At 34.5% G+C, this 17,500-nt stretch overlaps 1 protein-coding gene across 1 annotated transcript in view; it reads right to left on the bottom strand.

Annotated features, from left to right (window-relative positions):
- LOC135209769 (serine proteinase stubble-like) overlaps nt 1-17,500 on the bottom strand; it is a 24,985-nt gene that overhangs the window by 5,489 nt on the left and 1,996 nt on the right. Inside the window, exons 2-6 of the mRNA XM_064242553.1 lie at nt 13,861-14,089; nt 12,198-12,390; nt 5,155-5,278; nt 2,428-2,569; nt 661-797 (exon numbers count right to left, since the gene is read on the bottom strand). Coding sequence (XP_064098623.1) covers nt 661-797; nt 2,428-2,569; nt 5,155-5,278; nt 12,198-12,390; nt 13,861-14,089 — 825 coding nt within the window. The remainder of the gene's footprint in view (nt 1-660; nt 798-2,427; nt 2,570-5,154; nt 5,279-12,197; nt 12,391-13,860; nt 14,090-17,500) is intronic.

The following is a 17,500-nucleotide window of genomic DNA, read 5'->3' on the forward strand; positions in this document are numbered from 1 at the left end:
CCTCCGCTGTCGCCCTGTTGGGAGGAGAAATTGACGAATGTTACTGAGCCATAAACAAGAATTAAAAGTCATTCCTGGGTCAAGAATTTAAGAAAAAATTATGAATGTGTGTGTGGAATCACCAGAACACCTGATGTATCAGACGTACCATAAGAAAAAAATGGAAACGCCTGTCATGATTTATATCTACTGTTTCATTTTTCCTTTTGGTAGAAATATATATATATATATATATATACTATATATATATATATATATATATATATATATATATATATATATATATTATATATGTACGTATGTATATATGTATATAGTTTAATTTTTCCTTTTGGTAGAAATTAAAGTATATATATAAGTATATATTATATATCTGAATGTGTGTATGTATGTGTGTTAATTGGTCATTTGTTATTTCAATGTACAACCAAATATCGGTTTTATCAGAAATTTGGAAAGCGTAAATCAGAGCATATAAAGGCAGTACATGACTCCTCTAAAGATGATTTTTAACAAATGGCAGACGGCTGGGGTCATGATTGAATTCATATTGGAATTCACTCATAATGTATTCCCCACATATAAGGGGAAAAAAGAATGAATGAATATTTGAGTTTATTAATAATAATTACATTCAGTATGGCGAATGCTAATACAAACCTGGCAACTATCCTTGTAATTTGTGAGTGCGCAGACTACCGTGTTGATATTTTGAGGCAGCTGTTCTAAAGAAGCGCAGTAGGTCGTGTTTATAACATCCAAGGCCACTTTCTGGAGAACTGTTGGATAAGACCCACCTGTTAATTAGAAAAGGAAATTTTAAAGCTTTCGTCAGGATCACTTTTTCGCTTGATTATTTCAATCTCCATTATTCATGTACTGCTCAGTTAAAAAAGAAACAAAAGAGCGTGCGTCAAAACATTTCCGGTGAAATCACTGCAAAGTGAATTTAGCTGAAACTGAAAGCACATTTCATACTAACTAGAGCAGAATATGGACTGTGGAAATAGAGGCTTATAATTGGGACTTGGAAGTCATGGCAAAGGGGCCAAAGAAAGGTGACCTAATGAAAATATGTAAAGAAAATATGCTTTACACTTACATATCTTTAGCGGGACGGAGACAAAAACAGATAAACCGCTTAGATATTAACAAGCGGGTTTTAGAAAAAGCATAAGTTACAAGGATCATTGTTAAAACATTGTCCAGCAGAGTACGGAGTTTAAAACTGCACATGCTTGTTTTCGTTGATATGAGAAGGCATTTGACAGCGTCAGTAGGCCAGTTTTGTGGGAGGGCTTGATTGTGTCGAGATGGCCTTCCCGTGAAAAATATAAACCTATTTGAATTTATCCATGAACGAAATAATGCCAAGTGAATGGTCGGTTATTTATCATCTTGCAGATTTGCTGTAATAGTAGGGTGCTTGAGGAATGTTATTTCATTTTTTTTTTTTTTTTGCTGTTTGCCTTTTTTCACTGATATTGTTGTGGAAAGTGTGGCTGGAGGTAGGCGTAGTCGAGAATGGAATAACGATATAAGCTAGACAAACAAAGAATATGTGAATGACGCTGTCTTCATCAACACAACGCCACAAGATTTGCAAATCTATTCTCTCTGGGCTCTCTAACGTGGCTTAATCGATTCTCGGGCATTCCATTGAGGGGTTAGAGATGTGAATTTTTGGTGATAGAAGTTCATTCTCGACGTGGTTCGGAAGTCACGTAAAGCCGTTGGTCCCGTTACTGAATAACCACTGGTTCCATGCAACGTAAAAACATCATACAAACAAACAAACTAAGTGGCTTAGAAACTTATATTTAAGCCTCTATATAAGTATGTGGAATCTAAAGGAATGTTAGCTGATAGTCATTATGCATACAGGAAGCAGTTAGGTACCTGTGGTGCTCGTTTAGACTTAACTTACCATTTGCAAGGGAACCGTGATAAGGGTTTTGAGTGCATAGTAATTCAAAATAGATTTTAGTGCTGCTTCCGATTTAGTAAATCACAAAGCACTTATTTATAAACTTCAGGAACTTGCAGTTGGCGGATCCTATTCTCCTTGCATTGGAGCACCCGATGACTTGGAAACCTAGGCCTATCTGGATGAGAACTGGAGAGGGGAGGCTGAGGTAGAGTAGAGATTTGTGGAAGATAAAGCGAGTGGCGGAATTTCACAGAGGGCCTTTATTGGCACATGGTACTGGAAGGATGATGATGATGATGATGATGATGATTTGAATGAACTCAGAACCGTCGAGAAATGTTCAAACAAATGCACTCATTTAAACAATATCTTTCGCTCTCAGCTAAAACTACATACATTTTTTATTAATATTAAGTGTGCATTTATATATTTAAAACACATACTTGTATTGTAGATGTATGGATAAACAAACGCATAACTCTACACACACTACTTACCGTACTCTAAGGTTCCCCATCCGGTCACAACGGCTTTACCTCCGAATGGAATGTCAGCTTCCTGAGCCAAACAGATGGAATGTATGTTGGGATCAGATGTGTGTATGTCATCCTCAAGCTCTAGAAGTGCAATATCGTACGCCTAAAAAAAAGAAAAATAACACGTATTTTGTTATAGAAATGCCTTTAAATCATTTCCCCAATTTTGTGTCTGTGTATGCTACAATCTATAGCAAAAAAAAAGTATATACATATATATAAAACCATTTCCCCATTTTTGAGTCAGTGTATGCTACAATCATATATATATATATATATAGATATATATATATATATATATATATATATATATATATATATATATATATATAATATATATATATATATATAAATTCATTTCTTTCCCCATTTTTGAGTCTGTGTATGTTGCAATCTATTGCAAAAAGATAAAAATTATAAAATCATTTCCCCAATTTTTAGTCTATGTATGCTAGAAAAAAAATTAATAAAATAATTTCTACTGCAAAAAAAGAAAAATGTTTATAAAATTATTTCCCCCTTTTTAGGGAATCCCCGAGGACAGTCGGCACAATTGGCGAGGACTTCATTTCATAAAACTCTGATAGATGTGGACTACTGAATTCAAGCGTGGGAGAGACGGTGTTGAAGGCGACCTCAGATTAGGATGTCCAGGAATATTAATCTCCGATGGACAAGGGGATGACATTCATGGTTTGGTTTTGAATGACCTACGTTTGACTATTAACAGATACCAGAGACCGTGGACATTGTTGTTTAAGTTTAAGCCAGCCTTGTACTGGCACGGGCTCTTGCTCCTAGGAGCAGCCCGGAGCGCGGACAATAGTGGTGGCTCAATGCTCAATATTCTGACTGATAACTCGCGGTTGTGCGAGCTCTGTGCAAGATGGAAATCCAGACAGTTACTTTCCCCGACCTGACGCAAGCTGTCTTGGCATGATTCTTAAACCCACAAGTCCCGTCTGCATGGCACCATTCATGGAGTCGATCCTGGTTGCAGAGGAGTATTTAGATGTCCGTGATGAAACTTTGCAAGAGGAGATGGCAGTGCCCGACCAAGGCCACTGAATTTAAGAGGGACACGGTTAATAAATAGTATAAGATCTGACATTTCTACGTGTTGCTGAGAACGTTTTAAATGACCCCCGTATATCGGTTTAGCGCGCAGGTTGAATATAAAGTTCCTGAAGAAATGAAATGGAGGTCCCTGGTTTATTGTTTGATTTTGTCTGACTTCCAGAACGGCTTTATAATGCTTAAAAAAAATATGTCGACTGCATCGGGTGTTTTTGTAGTCAAAAACTGTAGCTAACGTCTCCAAATTATCCATTGTTCGTGGTAAAAGTTCTTGCGTGAATTTGTATGTGAGAGCAATGCACTTGCAGAAGCGTAATCTCCACATTTCCATGACATTTTTCTTTTTGTCACGTTCGTCATTGTCACTGAGGAAAGCAGATAATATTGATTACTTAGAATGGTCTATAGGCAGTTGGAGAATTTAACTAGAAAGAGCTCTTCTCTGTTGTGAATCAAGCAACATAATGAAGTGTTGCAACACGAGTAATGTTTGAATTATCTATTAATAAGGCTGTTTTCTGTAGACTTTATAGATTAGTTGCCAGGGGCTGTGTGCTTGATTTCCTACACAGATTTTTCACTGGTGATTTCAGCATTATAAAACTTGTAACATTAGTGCTCAGGGAGGCTCCTCAGTGTGTTTAGTCTTCACAAGTAACAAATATGATTAATTAAGACTGATAATTTTGTACGCAGATAATGCAACTCTTTTTATGGATTTTGCTATTATCATTTTTATTGTAGTAAATAAGAAAATGTCTGTCTACATTAATAAAGATCAGGAAGCAACATAACCTGATCAATGAGGCCAGAGGCTATCTGTCAGCAACACCAGTCTTATGCTGTGCTGTCAATCGATGATTTGCTATGCAAACTATAATCAAGAAATCTAAATTTGTTTTGATATTTTGTGTAATCAGCAAATCAAAGTTTCTTCTTTCACTTCCAGACACAGCAGTTTTTGTTTTTTTGTTTTTTTTATAACGATGATATTAATTGGCAGTTTTTAAGCTAAATTCACGTGCTTGGCAACATAATAGAACCATAATTGTAAAACCTTATTCCAAAAGTCAGCTAATTTTGTTGTTGTGCCGCTCACGATCTGTTCAAAGCCCGCCCCTCCCCCTAACCACCCTCACCACCACCCTAAATAGAAATAGAGAGAAATAATATATATATATTTTACTCAATAGTCAAGAAATTCCACAAATATGATTTGTTTCAAATGTTATTTTAATTCTTCATTGAGTCTCATTCTGTACTGGAATTCAGTTTTCTCAATCAGTTTCGAATGTAGAAATTCAAAACTGCCATCACAAGAAAGTTCAAAGTGCCAGTTATGTCACTGAAGCGCCGAAACCACATCTCCCTAATCAGTGAAACAAGGAAAAAGTTTCTTATGGCTGAACCTTTGCGTTTACTACGAAGAACAAGTTTCCACGTGAATATCGCCGAAATTGTTATCAGGATTATTGCAGATTTCCAAACTAACCATGAGTTGGCGAAAAAGTGTCTATTGATGGTATAAGAACGTAACGGTTTTATTTTATTAAATGTTCGAAACCTTCAAATGCTAAGGAGCCATGATAAACAGGTCTAAGCTAAACTTACAAAATTATCAACAAGGTGGACGTATTTCTCGTGAATGAATCTATCTTTTGGACGAACTCGTTTCAGTTTATTGATGTCCACATTTCCATATCCAACTTCGTAGAAGTTTAGTAGAATGGGGTACCTGTAAATGAGAATGATAAGTTACAGATGTATAGAAATGTTAACACACACACACACACGTTTTTATATCCTGAAAACATGTGTTCATACATTTCTCCAACACGTCGCATCCCTAATGATGTGTTGAATATAAATGAAATCAGTCATCACCACATTCATACTCATATATATATATCATATATATATATATAATATATGTATATATGTATATATATATATATATATATACGTATATATATATATATATATATATATATATATATATATATATATATATATATATGTATATAGATATATACAATAATTATATTATCTATCTATATAACGTATATATATATATAATAATTATTATTTAAATTTAATTAATATTATATTTATATAAGACTTCAGGAGGGTCCATGATACACATGTTGTTTAAAAAGGCCATGTTTATTAACAGCAAAGAAACGTTTCGCACTACTCAGTGCATCATCAGTCTGTCAAAGGTAAAAGACAATAAAATACATTATTAACATAAAAAGGAATTCAAAAGGTAATTAAAATTTACAAGTTAAAACAATAAAAAGTAAAAGAGTATAAAAAGTACATAAAACAGAAAACAAAAAGAGACTACCAAAAAAACACCAACCATCTATAAGCAGGAGAGAAGAGGGAATGACATACAATGACGTCCAAGGCCAGACGACAACTATGCCAGATACAAAGTTCCTGAGGAAGTATTACTATTGAGAGAGGGAACCAGTCTTTTAATATATAACGATTCTAAAGTTGTTAAGTGATCTGGGTCCCTTACATAACCAATTATTGAAAAGTGTTTGTTTCAGGACTTCGGTTTTACATAATGCGGCATGATTTCTAATATTAGAAAATTCTGGCTGCTTAATTCGTTTGGCCAGTGCGAAAGCTAAAACCCAAATGGCTGCAATATCTGACCTGCAGTAACCTCCGTGTCGATCCAACGTAAGAGCCCGGACATCCAGGGCATGTGAATTTATAACCACATTGGATCGCATGAAGGACTGCAGGCGATCTTTGAAATTAAAAAATGATCCTATTGTACATGGGTTGTTAGAGATCAGTTTTACGTTAAGACAGGGGATTTCCTGTTCAATTATTCTTGTAGATTTAAAGAGAATTTGGAGTCAGACATATACGGGATTGAGGCATAGAATAATTTTTTTTGGGACATCAAAGTTGACTGTTGGAGGTTGTAGAACTTTGTTAATAACTTATTGGTGATTTTATGAACTATATCTTGTGGATAGGAGTTTATCTTGAAAAAGTTGAATAAAAAGACTATTTCTTTGTGAAATATTTGCAAGTTGAAGAATATTTTAGAGCTCTATGGACCAAGGTGTAGATGGTATTAAGTTTGAAAGAATATTGACAGGAGCTATAGTAGTTATTGGCTAAGCCCGTATATGTCCGCTTTCTATAAACAGAAGTAGTGAACTCAGAATTATGTCTCGTTACATTAATATCTAAAAATGGAAGACTACCTTCGCTCTCTACCTCCATGGTAAATTGAATGTTTGGATGAAGTTGATTAATATAATCCAAAAATAAAGAACATTGCCAAGAGTGCTGGAACAAGACAAAAGTGTCATCAACATATCTGCGATAAAAGGACGGTTTAAAATTATGATTACACTCTTTTAAAAATTTCATTTCAAGGTCAGACATAAAAAAGTTAGCAAAAAATCAAAAATGGGCCCAGAGGCGACCCCATGGCAACTCCATCGACCTGCGAATAGAGTTGCTGTTATTAAAAATGAACATTGAATCTTGCACTGCAAGTTCAAGTAGTTGTTTAAAGATTGATCTGTTAAAACCATGAAAAACTGTATCTTCGCTCAATAAAAACCTTATCTAGAATAATATTGATCGTTTCATTAAGTGGGACATTAGTGAAAAGAGACTCTACATCAAAACTTACCATGTAATAGTCTCCATCTTGGTTGGTAATTTGCTGTTGGAACTCGTAACCATTTTTTAAAGAAAATTCATTGTTACTATATTCAGAAAGTAAACCGGCTAAAAATTTGGAGATAGAGAACGAAGGACTATTATAGGCAGCCATAATGGGTCTAAGAGGTATATTAGGCTTGTGAATTTTGGGTTGGCCATACAAAATACTGAAAGAAGAGCCAGTCACAAATAGTTGTTGATATGTGGTCTCATTAATAATATTTTCACTTTTAATTTTTCTTAATAATCTATTGATTTTATCTTCCCTTTTGTATATGTCGAGAAAAGTGGGTTCACCATGAGCTTTAAATTTGGTGGTATCAGACAAGATATTTTCCATTTTTTCCACATAATCGTTCTTATTCAAAATAACAACACCTTTGCCTTTATCGGGCTTACAAATTACAATGTCCTCGCGTTTTTTCAAGTTTAAGAGTATACTCAGATCAGTTTTTCTGAAAAAGGGAGTCCAGTTAGTTTTTAAATTGCCATAAGTTTTGTGGACTAAATTTGAGATTTTCTGTTGGAGATTACCAATATTTTTAGAACATCAAGTTTTTTTATAAGTCTTTGGAACATGACCTCAAATGGTAAAAAGAATCTGGCATAGTTGGGTCTAAAAGATGGCAGACAAAAATCCAAACCAAAAGATATAAAACCAAATTCCTCTCTCTTCGATAAAATGTAATCAGATAAGTTAAAAATGCAGTGGTTTCTGAGTTGGAAATCAGGAATAACAACACCAAGACTTAAAAGTTTTCTTTGATGTCTTAAAAAGACATCCGAAATAAAATCATTAATAAATTTGTAAAACATTCTTTGGTACAAGAGGCGATCTAAAAGAGATAAGTCGTTAATACAATAGGTGTTTTAATTGTTCAGCTGTAACAGTCAATTTCTTGATGGCAACAGTCTTAACGTTAATTTCCTTCATCAGTAGAGTTCTGAGCGATTCCTTATAAAACTCAGTGTTGTAAAGAGAAGATTTGTATAATTTGAATCGGACAAATTTGGGGACGACATCATTCAATTGGCAATATTGAAGAAAATCCAGATCGCATTTGGCTTTTTCCAATCTTAGTGTTGCCTTTTCCAGTGCAAGATTCAATGTTCATTTTTAATAAGCAACTCTATTCGCAGGTCGATGGAGTTGCCATGGGGTCGCCTCTGGGCCCCATTTTTGCTAACTTTTTTATGTCTGACCTTGAAATGAAATTTTTAAACGAGTGTAATCATAATTTTAAACCGTCCTTTTATCGCAGATATGTTGATGACACTTTTGTCTTGTTCCAGCACTCTTGGCAATGTTCTTTATTTTTGGATTATATTAATCAACTTCATCCAAACATTCAATTTACCATGGAGGTAGAGAGCGAAGGTAGTCTTCCATTTTTAGATATTAATGTAACGAGACATAATTCTGAGTTCACTACTTCTGTTTATAGAAGCGGACATATACGGGCTTAGCCAATAACTACTATAGCTCCTGTCAATATTCTTTCAAACTTAATACCATCTACACCTTGGTCCATAGAGCTCTAAAATATTCTTCAACTTGGCAAATATTTCACAAAGAAATAGTCTTTTTATTCAACTTTTTCAAGATAAACTCCTATCCACAAGATATAGTTCATAAAATCACCAATAAGTTATTAACAAAGTTCTTACAACCTCCAACAGTCAACTTTGATGTCCCAAAAAACAAAAAAAATTATTCTATGCCTCAATCCCATATATGTCTGACTCCAAATTCTCTTTAAATCTCACAAGAATAATTGAACAGGAAATCCCCTGTCTTAACGTAAAACTGATCTCTAACAACCCATGTACAATAGGATCATTTTTTAATTTCAAAGATCGCCTGCAGTCCTTCATGCGATCCAATGTGGTTTATAAATTCACATGCCCTGGATGTCCGGGCTCTTACGTTGGATCGACACGGAGGTTACTGCAGGTCAGATATTGCAGCCATTTGGGTTTTAGCTTTCGCACTGGCCAAAGAATTAAGCAGCCAGATTTTCTAATATTAGAAATCATGCCGCTTATGTAAAACCGAAGTCCTGAAACAACACTTTTCAATAATTGGTTATGTAAGGGACCCAGATCACTTAACAACTTTAGAATCGTTATATATTAAAAGACTGGTTCCCTCTCTCAATAGTAATACTTCCTCAGGAACTTTGTATCTGGCATAGTTGTCGTCTGGCCTTGGACGTCATTGTATGTCATTCCCTCTTCTCTCCTGCTTATAGATGGTTGGTGTTTTTGGTAGTCTCTTTTTGTTTTCTGTTTTTTATGTACTTTTTATACTCTTTTACTTTTTATTGTTTTAACTTGTAAATTTTAATTACCTTTTGAATTCCTTTTTATGTTAATAATGTATTTTATTGTCTTTTACCTTTGACAGACTGATGATGCACTGAGTAGTGCGAAACGTTTCTTTGCTGTTAATAAACATGGCCTTTTTAAACAACATGTGTATCATGGACCCTCCTGAAGTCTATATATCTTGCTGACTGGAATATTATATATATATATATATATATATATATATATATATATATATATATATATACGTATATATATATATTTTATATACTATATGTATATATATATATATATATCACATACATTATAGATATATAGGTATATATATATATATATATATATATATATATATATATATATTAAGATAGATAGATAGATAGATTAGTGGGTAAGTCAGTTGGTTACCTGTGTATCAGATCGAAATGAATATGTTCTAATACTAGCAGATGCGTATATCATATATAGTTCCTTTTGAGTGTGAGCTGTTCCCAAGGTAAAGGGAATTCGATGAAAACCGGGTATGCCTTTAAATTTTTAGATATCTTCAAGGGGACATACATATACACTTTAGGGTGGCAGTGCAAATGAAAGTATACACTTGAAAAAAGGACGAACTGTACCTCTTTTGTGGATGGGCTCATTGCACTATTAACAAAGCTGGGTTTTCCATACCAACTGCCCTCCTTAAAACTAATAAATGTTACTATTTCTTTGAAATAAGTATCTCAAGCTTATATTCTTATAAAAACTTTCTTTTACAGAACTGAATTCCATCTTAATATAATGAAAAGCGATAGCCAGTTTTGTCAATTTCAACGTTGGAATGCATAGACTTCCTTATTTATCTTAAAGAAATATCTTGAATATGTCTAACATATGTTATTTAACAAAATCAAGAAGAGCAATGTTTTGTTAGTTAACAGCGCATGAAAAGTTAGAGACACAGAGACATAATGAAAAGGAGAGTTAAGTATTGTTAGGCTGCCTTTCCTCTAAAGATTACACCTTGTGCGCCATAAATTAGCATCAACACCTGTGCAAGATATGATATATGGCACAAGTGTGTTGAAAGATACGCGATATAATTGATGGAAGGTATTGAGTAAAGTGTCACTAAGCCTCATGGCTAATGAAATGATTTTACATCGTATATTTTATAGCTTCTTGTTTTTAAATACAATATTTGAATTACCTCATATTTAATTAAGATTTTTTTGTCGTTAATGTTCTTACCATAGGTTTAGGAAGAATATACTCCGAGGATGCTGGTGGATGTAATAGTTTCTCGTTTTGTTTTGTCAGTCTTACCATTTTCCTTCATTATATCGCTAGTTTACCCTCCGAAGGGGGATAGTGCCATCAGTTCACCTCACGCAGTTCACTGTAGGCATTACTAAATGCTCCTTGCAGCGTCTCTTCGGCCCTTAGGTGCAACCCCTTTCATTCCTTTTATTGTACCTCTTACTTTCCACCCTCTCTTAACAATTTTTCAGCAATATTTACAACACTGAATGACCTCATAGTTCCCAGCGCTTGGCCTTTGGCCTTGATTTTATTTCCCAATTCCAGTTCCAATCATTATTTTACGAAGCAGTTTGAGGATTTTTCAATTTTCGTTTTACCCTTATATTCAGGTATGCGTAAAGATTAAATATCTTGATTCGTATATTTAATTAGCCATTTCATCATTTGGCATGCCATATATTTTTAGGGGTTCCCATTCCATCATCAATCATTATAAATACTTCCATAGAAGAAGCTGTTTCTCCTTCAGCTCCCTTTCCCTAACTCTTGGTAAACTTGAGACATTATCTTAATGATCCCAAATAACTGTCTTATGAAATCTTGAAAAGTGAACAAGGGACACAAAGGACTTTGAGAAAATTGCCAATTGTCAGAAGGGTGTTTCAGCAATTTTTTTTTGTCTTTTTCTAGAAGGAAGAAGCTTCACTTATCTTATTTTCGCCCGTCGTTTCGATTCTACCATTCCATTTCCTCCTGGAGCGAAACCAACAGCATGTAATTGCATGGAAGGTTGTGTGGTTGGTTGTGATCGCGTTTACATACACACAGATGTCCCTATACGTGCATATGAACCTTTGACTATTTGTGTGCGATTTGTTGGGAAAGATTGCCAGCGGATCAGAAAACTGATCAGCCCACAGCCCATTTAGGCCAAGCCTTAGATAGAATTGGGAATGGTGTGAGGAATTTTAGTCCAGTCCCACAGAATAATACCAGAAATCAGGAAAGGACATAATCAGACAAGTCCATAAATTTACTTACGACAGAGGGAATGCACCTTTCATTGAGTCAGGTATACTAGGTCTCTTAACAATTGTTTCATAGTGCAACTGCGAGGTTTGCCTCCTGTTACACCTTTCAAGCCTTTCTACTCTCAATTTCCTTTAACGCTGAATGACCTCATAGGTCCCAGCGTCTTGCCTATTTTATTCTTTTCTAAGTATTCTAGGGACATGGTCTCCGATTAAACGCAAGACAAGGTAATGTGTGAGGTATAACTCTGCCACCTACCAGACAAAATTATTCTTGTAGGTCAGCAGTAACGACAATTACACGGAGAAAAGATAGAATTGACAATACTTCAGTGAAACCTCACATACCCAAAATCCAGGTAAAAGCAGTGAGCAGCAGTAAGAACCCAGCGTCCGTTTATGATCGAGCCACCACACCACCGGTAAGTCGCGTTGAGGACTAGGAATATGTGCACTTGGTATGGAAATTCATTCGGCTTTGCGTCAACACCTTGGACTATTCTGGAATCAGCGGTGTCGATGCTGAAAACACCACAGTCGTCTGTGGAGCAAAAGTCATTGTAACTTAGGTCTTTTTAAGTAGTGCCGTTTCGAACCCTATTTTGAATCTGTCGGGAGCTTTGACTGTTGGGATTTTTCTTAATGTAAATGAAAATACTGGAGTGGTAATATGGACCGTGTTATTGAATATTTGGCCTATTCATATACTGTGTATTTTATTGGTTACTGATTGTTCTTCGTACAATTTAGGATCCTTGAGAAAATCTTGACACGTTTACTCTGGGAGCGTATTTGGCTGTATACATAAATGTATATATGTAAGGCCCATTAAAACACTATGGTTTAATGGTAATGACTATATTTCGGTGGACTCACCTCCACCCTTAGCAAGCATTCACTGCTTAAGGTTGGAAGTGAGTCCACCGAAATATAGTCCTTAGCATTAAACCAGAGTATTTTAATGGGCCTTTTATACTTGAGGCGTATCCTGTTTTAACAGAAGAATTTATGTATGATATATAGATATATATATATATATATATATATATATATATATATATATACATATATATATATATATATATATATATATATATATACTGCTCTCCGTGATTAATCTTACTGGTTATATGTAAATAGCGGTGTTCTTTGCATAAGATTTCTTTTATTGTTGTGACAGTGCTAACCATAATTGTTCTTTAATAAAATTGGTTAGCTTGTTATTTTTCTTTTCGTTCTAGCCTAGTGAACCGCTATCAGTAAAGATATTATTGTTTAAATTCTATTGATACATGTGGCTATCGGTAAATTATACTTAAAATGTTATTTCTAATCATTGTCTTCCTTTATCAAATCTGCAGTTAAGTAGAATCATTTACAACCTAATTATATATGTGGTAGAAGAAGAGCGAGTCATGTTCTTAAGAATCTGATAGTAGATGCAGTCTGTGGGAGTTTACTAAGATTAAAAAGAGATAGACATTCCAATACTGCAGCCTTAATTTTCAGAACAGTCAGTGTCTACGTTTGACTATAGTAGATTCACATGAACCGAGCATTTGACGCTCAAATGTACGGTTGATGTGAATCTACTGTAGTATCTATGACAGGGAAGATAAAAACAATGTATTTCATTAATAATATTGTCTGTAAAATAGTTTCACCATTCACTTATCTTAAACATTCACATATTCCTATAAAAACATACTACTACACTGGGCTGAAGACCATTATGTTCTTCAGAGTTCCTTCAGAGCTATGTTCTTTGTCAGACTGATGCATGGTAATCTGAATGTTATATATATATATGTATATATATATATATATATATATATATATATATATATATATATATGTGTGTGTGTGTGTGTGTGTGTGTATAGTGTGTATGTATTGTATATATAAATATGTATAATGTTTATATATAGTGTGTGTATCGCATATATAAATATATATAATGTAATGTGTGTATATCTTTGTCAGTGTGTATACTGACACAAATTCGACTTACTGCAAGTTGCTCTTGTGATATTACAGCGAAGATCTGGATAGAAGTCGGCGTGATCAATAGATGAAGGCTTTGTAGTAGATGTACTAGTAGAATGTACAGGCGACTGAAAGGTTACATTTTCATCGGGAGTGGATAGAGGCGCAACGTACACAGTCGTTGTAATTCCTGTGCTGTTCTGATACCCAGAGTGACTTGACACAGTATTTGGGATCGTTTCTGAAATAAACAGCTAAATGGTCACTCAATAGGTTGTTTATACGATTATAATGCTATATATCCACGCGTTGCGAGAACTATCTGTCTTGGAAGATGATGCGGTTTTGATTAGAAAGGTAACATTTTTTTTTTAATATGCACTTAGACATGAATAAAAGTCCCTGACGAAGATTTTCTGTTCGTGATTCGTCCTGTATATCGTAATGTTTGTGGCAGTCTAATTAAGTCGTCAGTGATTACACATTTGTATGGCATAAGAATTGTTTTTTTCCTTAACGAATCATCATCATTATTGAGAACTGTTATCGCTTTAGTTAGACCTATCTCTGACCAGTAAGGTACAATTCGGACGCTACCCTGGATTTCTTGCATTTTTTTTTTCAAGCGCATGCATACTACCCATAGCATATTACATCACCTTCTTGCCTCATCCAATTCCAAAACCAATAAAAAAAACAAGTAGAAAATGCTCCGAAATCTCTTGGGCAAACGAGTTTCCTGTACAGTGTATAATGCTGTATGAGCAGCGGCACATGAAACGTTCGGCCACGGCCCGGTGGTGGCCTGTTCTGTAGAGTTGCCGGACGCACGATCATGGCTAATTTAACCTCAAGTAAAATTAGCCTGAACAGTTTTTAACAGTTTTTAAGATGTGAGGAATGACAGATAAAAGTGCGGGTGGACAGACAACAAAGCCATCTTAATAGTTTACTTTTACAAAAAACTAAAAAGTATCCATAAAACTTACTTTGCCTTCAAAGATTTTTCTGAGCGAATTTCAAAACTTAGCTTTGGCTGGCCCCTGTAATCTACTGAAGTCCTCAGTTGAACGGGAGTGGTCCCTCCTTTTAGGCCAATATCCAAATATGTGGGGAATGTCATGAAGAATGATACGTCTGAAGTAGATGTTTTTCGAGGTCCAGCTTCTGTTTCGTTCTCTGAAAAATTAATATTCGATATATATATATATATATATATATATATATATATATAATATATATATATATATATAGTGTATATATACGTCTGTATGTACATATTTATGTATGCATAAAAACCTTACAAGCTAACACACAACATGTCCGAGAAACAAACAGTTTCTGCAATGTTCATTCTGCGATGGCAGATTTTTTTTCTTTTATCAGAAAAATATCGGTCATCCAGGGATCCTTCTTAAGGTCCATGAAGACTACCTTCAGCTATTCTATTCAACTCTGAATCTTCCTATGCAGCTATTTCATAGCCGACACGAGATTCACACATGTTACCTAACCCTATGTGAAATGAGTATGTATTTACAATGTATAGGCATGGGTATATGTATATATATACGTAGTAAATTCAGGTATGTTGAGCTATAAAAAATATAAATTTTATTGATTCTGTACATAAATTACATATATTGTATATGTATTTATTGTAAAAAGACCTTTAAAGTGTATTTTTTTAAATGAAAGAAAAAAATTATCTGATATACAGTACTTATCAGTAATTCTTGCATATCAAATTTCCCCTTGTACCACTGAACATTGATATCAAATGTTACTCGCGCCTCATCTTTATTCACCCTTTCACGCTCGTTCACAGTACTATCATTGTTATGTAGCATCGCTGAATTAACCCTGTCAACTACTGAATTGCTATCTTTACAATCTAAAGAATTATATCCATCAGTATATTCTATAATCATTTAGAAGAACATCTTTTCCATACGCCAAATTCAAACACATCACCCATCCCATGTAGATTTTTGTTTACTTTTGTTTAGAAAATATACATTTACAGTTTCGTACAATTTAGAATATTGTATATACATTACAATCTATTTACATAAATGAAATTAGTAATGATCAAAAAAAGAAATTGACATATTGCGAAGAAAAAAATATTTTGCATTTATCCCCAAGTACTTTTAACAACATAAATCTTGTTTTCAAAATTCTACTTTTTTTATTATAACCGAAATCATACTTGACTCATCTGCTAAGGGCATTGCTTTATGAATATACCAAATTCCAGTTGTATATTCACTTATTAAAATCATGTAAAATCATTGTTGTATTTTTAACTTTTTTTAATATGCTTCAAAATCGACTACTCAGTTTTCCATCTTCATGTGAAACGTTGTTATTACGTTCTGGATAATACATCCTCACCACCTTCCATATAGCATGGCAATCAGTTTCTAGGTTTACATCTAAACTTCTCACGCAGCTGTGTCTCAGTGAACACCTGCCTTATACACACACTGATCATCCCTTAATACTGCTTCTGCCCTCTACTATATCACAAGTAGAATCTTTAGCAGGAGTTGATTAAGAGGTATGATCTTGAAATGATACTTCATTAATGAACTACAGCGGCATTTGTATGAATTGCTGGCCAATCAGCAGCCAGGAAACTTAAACTGTGACTAACAGACCAATAATGTGCAATCATTTGATATTAGCCTTTATAGCTCCTATATAGATAAAAATCAGATGTGCTCTCTGTTGGCGCCACTCGGCTGACTCTGTGCGTTGCTATAGTCATTGTCATGAGAATCACGGAATCTGGCGACAACAGCGATAGAAACGCATGCCTTTAGAGTGCTGGCCTAAATCCAACTAAACAGCTTCCCAGGTGTACTGGATACTATTAAGACCCTCTTCATTCGCAGTCATTTTAGTTATCTTGACCTTTAAACAACGGGACCAGTCATTTCCAGTTATCTTGACGTTTATACAGTGGGGCCAGTATTCCTCACTTCCATTCATTCGGAACATAATCTCATCCAGACATACGTCACACACCCTGGTCAGGGACTCTGTGGTGTTTTCTTGACTGCATACAAGTGCTTTGCTGTACCACAGTTTTAATGGCCATCAACTCTTGGTGTCTGAATCCCTGAATCCCCCCCCCCCCCCCCCCCCCCGGCCGAAATAATCCATAAGTATTTACACACTCCAGTTCCCTTTATTTTGAATCCCGGATCTACTTCTCTTCAAATGTATACATCAGATATGTATGGGTATGTGATTAGAGTATGTATATACAGTGTATAGGTATGGTTACATGTATGTATAGACATAGTAAATTCAAGTTATGTTGAACTATAAAAAATATAAATAATTTTATTGATTCTGTACATAAATTACATATATTGTATATGTATTTATTGTAAAAAGACCTTTAAAGTGTATTTTTTAAATAAACGAAAAAAAATTGTACATCTTCAGCACATCTTCAAAATACTGCCTCCGTTTGTAACATTCTCTCTCTCTCTCTCTCTCGTCTCTCTTCTCTCGTCTCTCTCTCTCTCGGTGTACTCATCTCCTCTCTCTCTTCTCTCTCTCTATATATATATATATATATATATATATATATATATATATATGTGTGTGTGTGTGTGTGTGTGTGTGTGTGTGTATATATATATATATAT

The sequence above is a fragment of the Macrobrachium nipponense genome, chromosome 38 (assembly GCF_015104395.2).
Source record: "Macrobrachium nipponense isolate FS-2020 chromosome 38, ASM1510439v2, whole genome shotgun sequence".
NCBI classification, from domain to species: Eukaryota; Metazoa; Arthropoda; class Malacostraca; order Decapoda; family Palaemonidae; genus Macrobrachium; species Macrobrachium nipponense.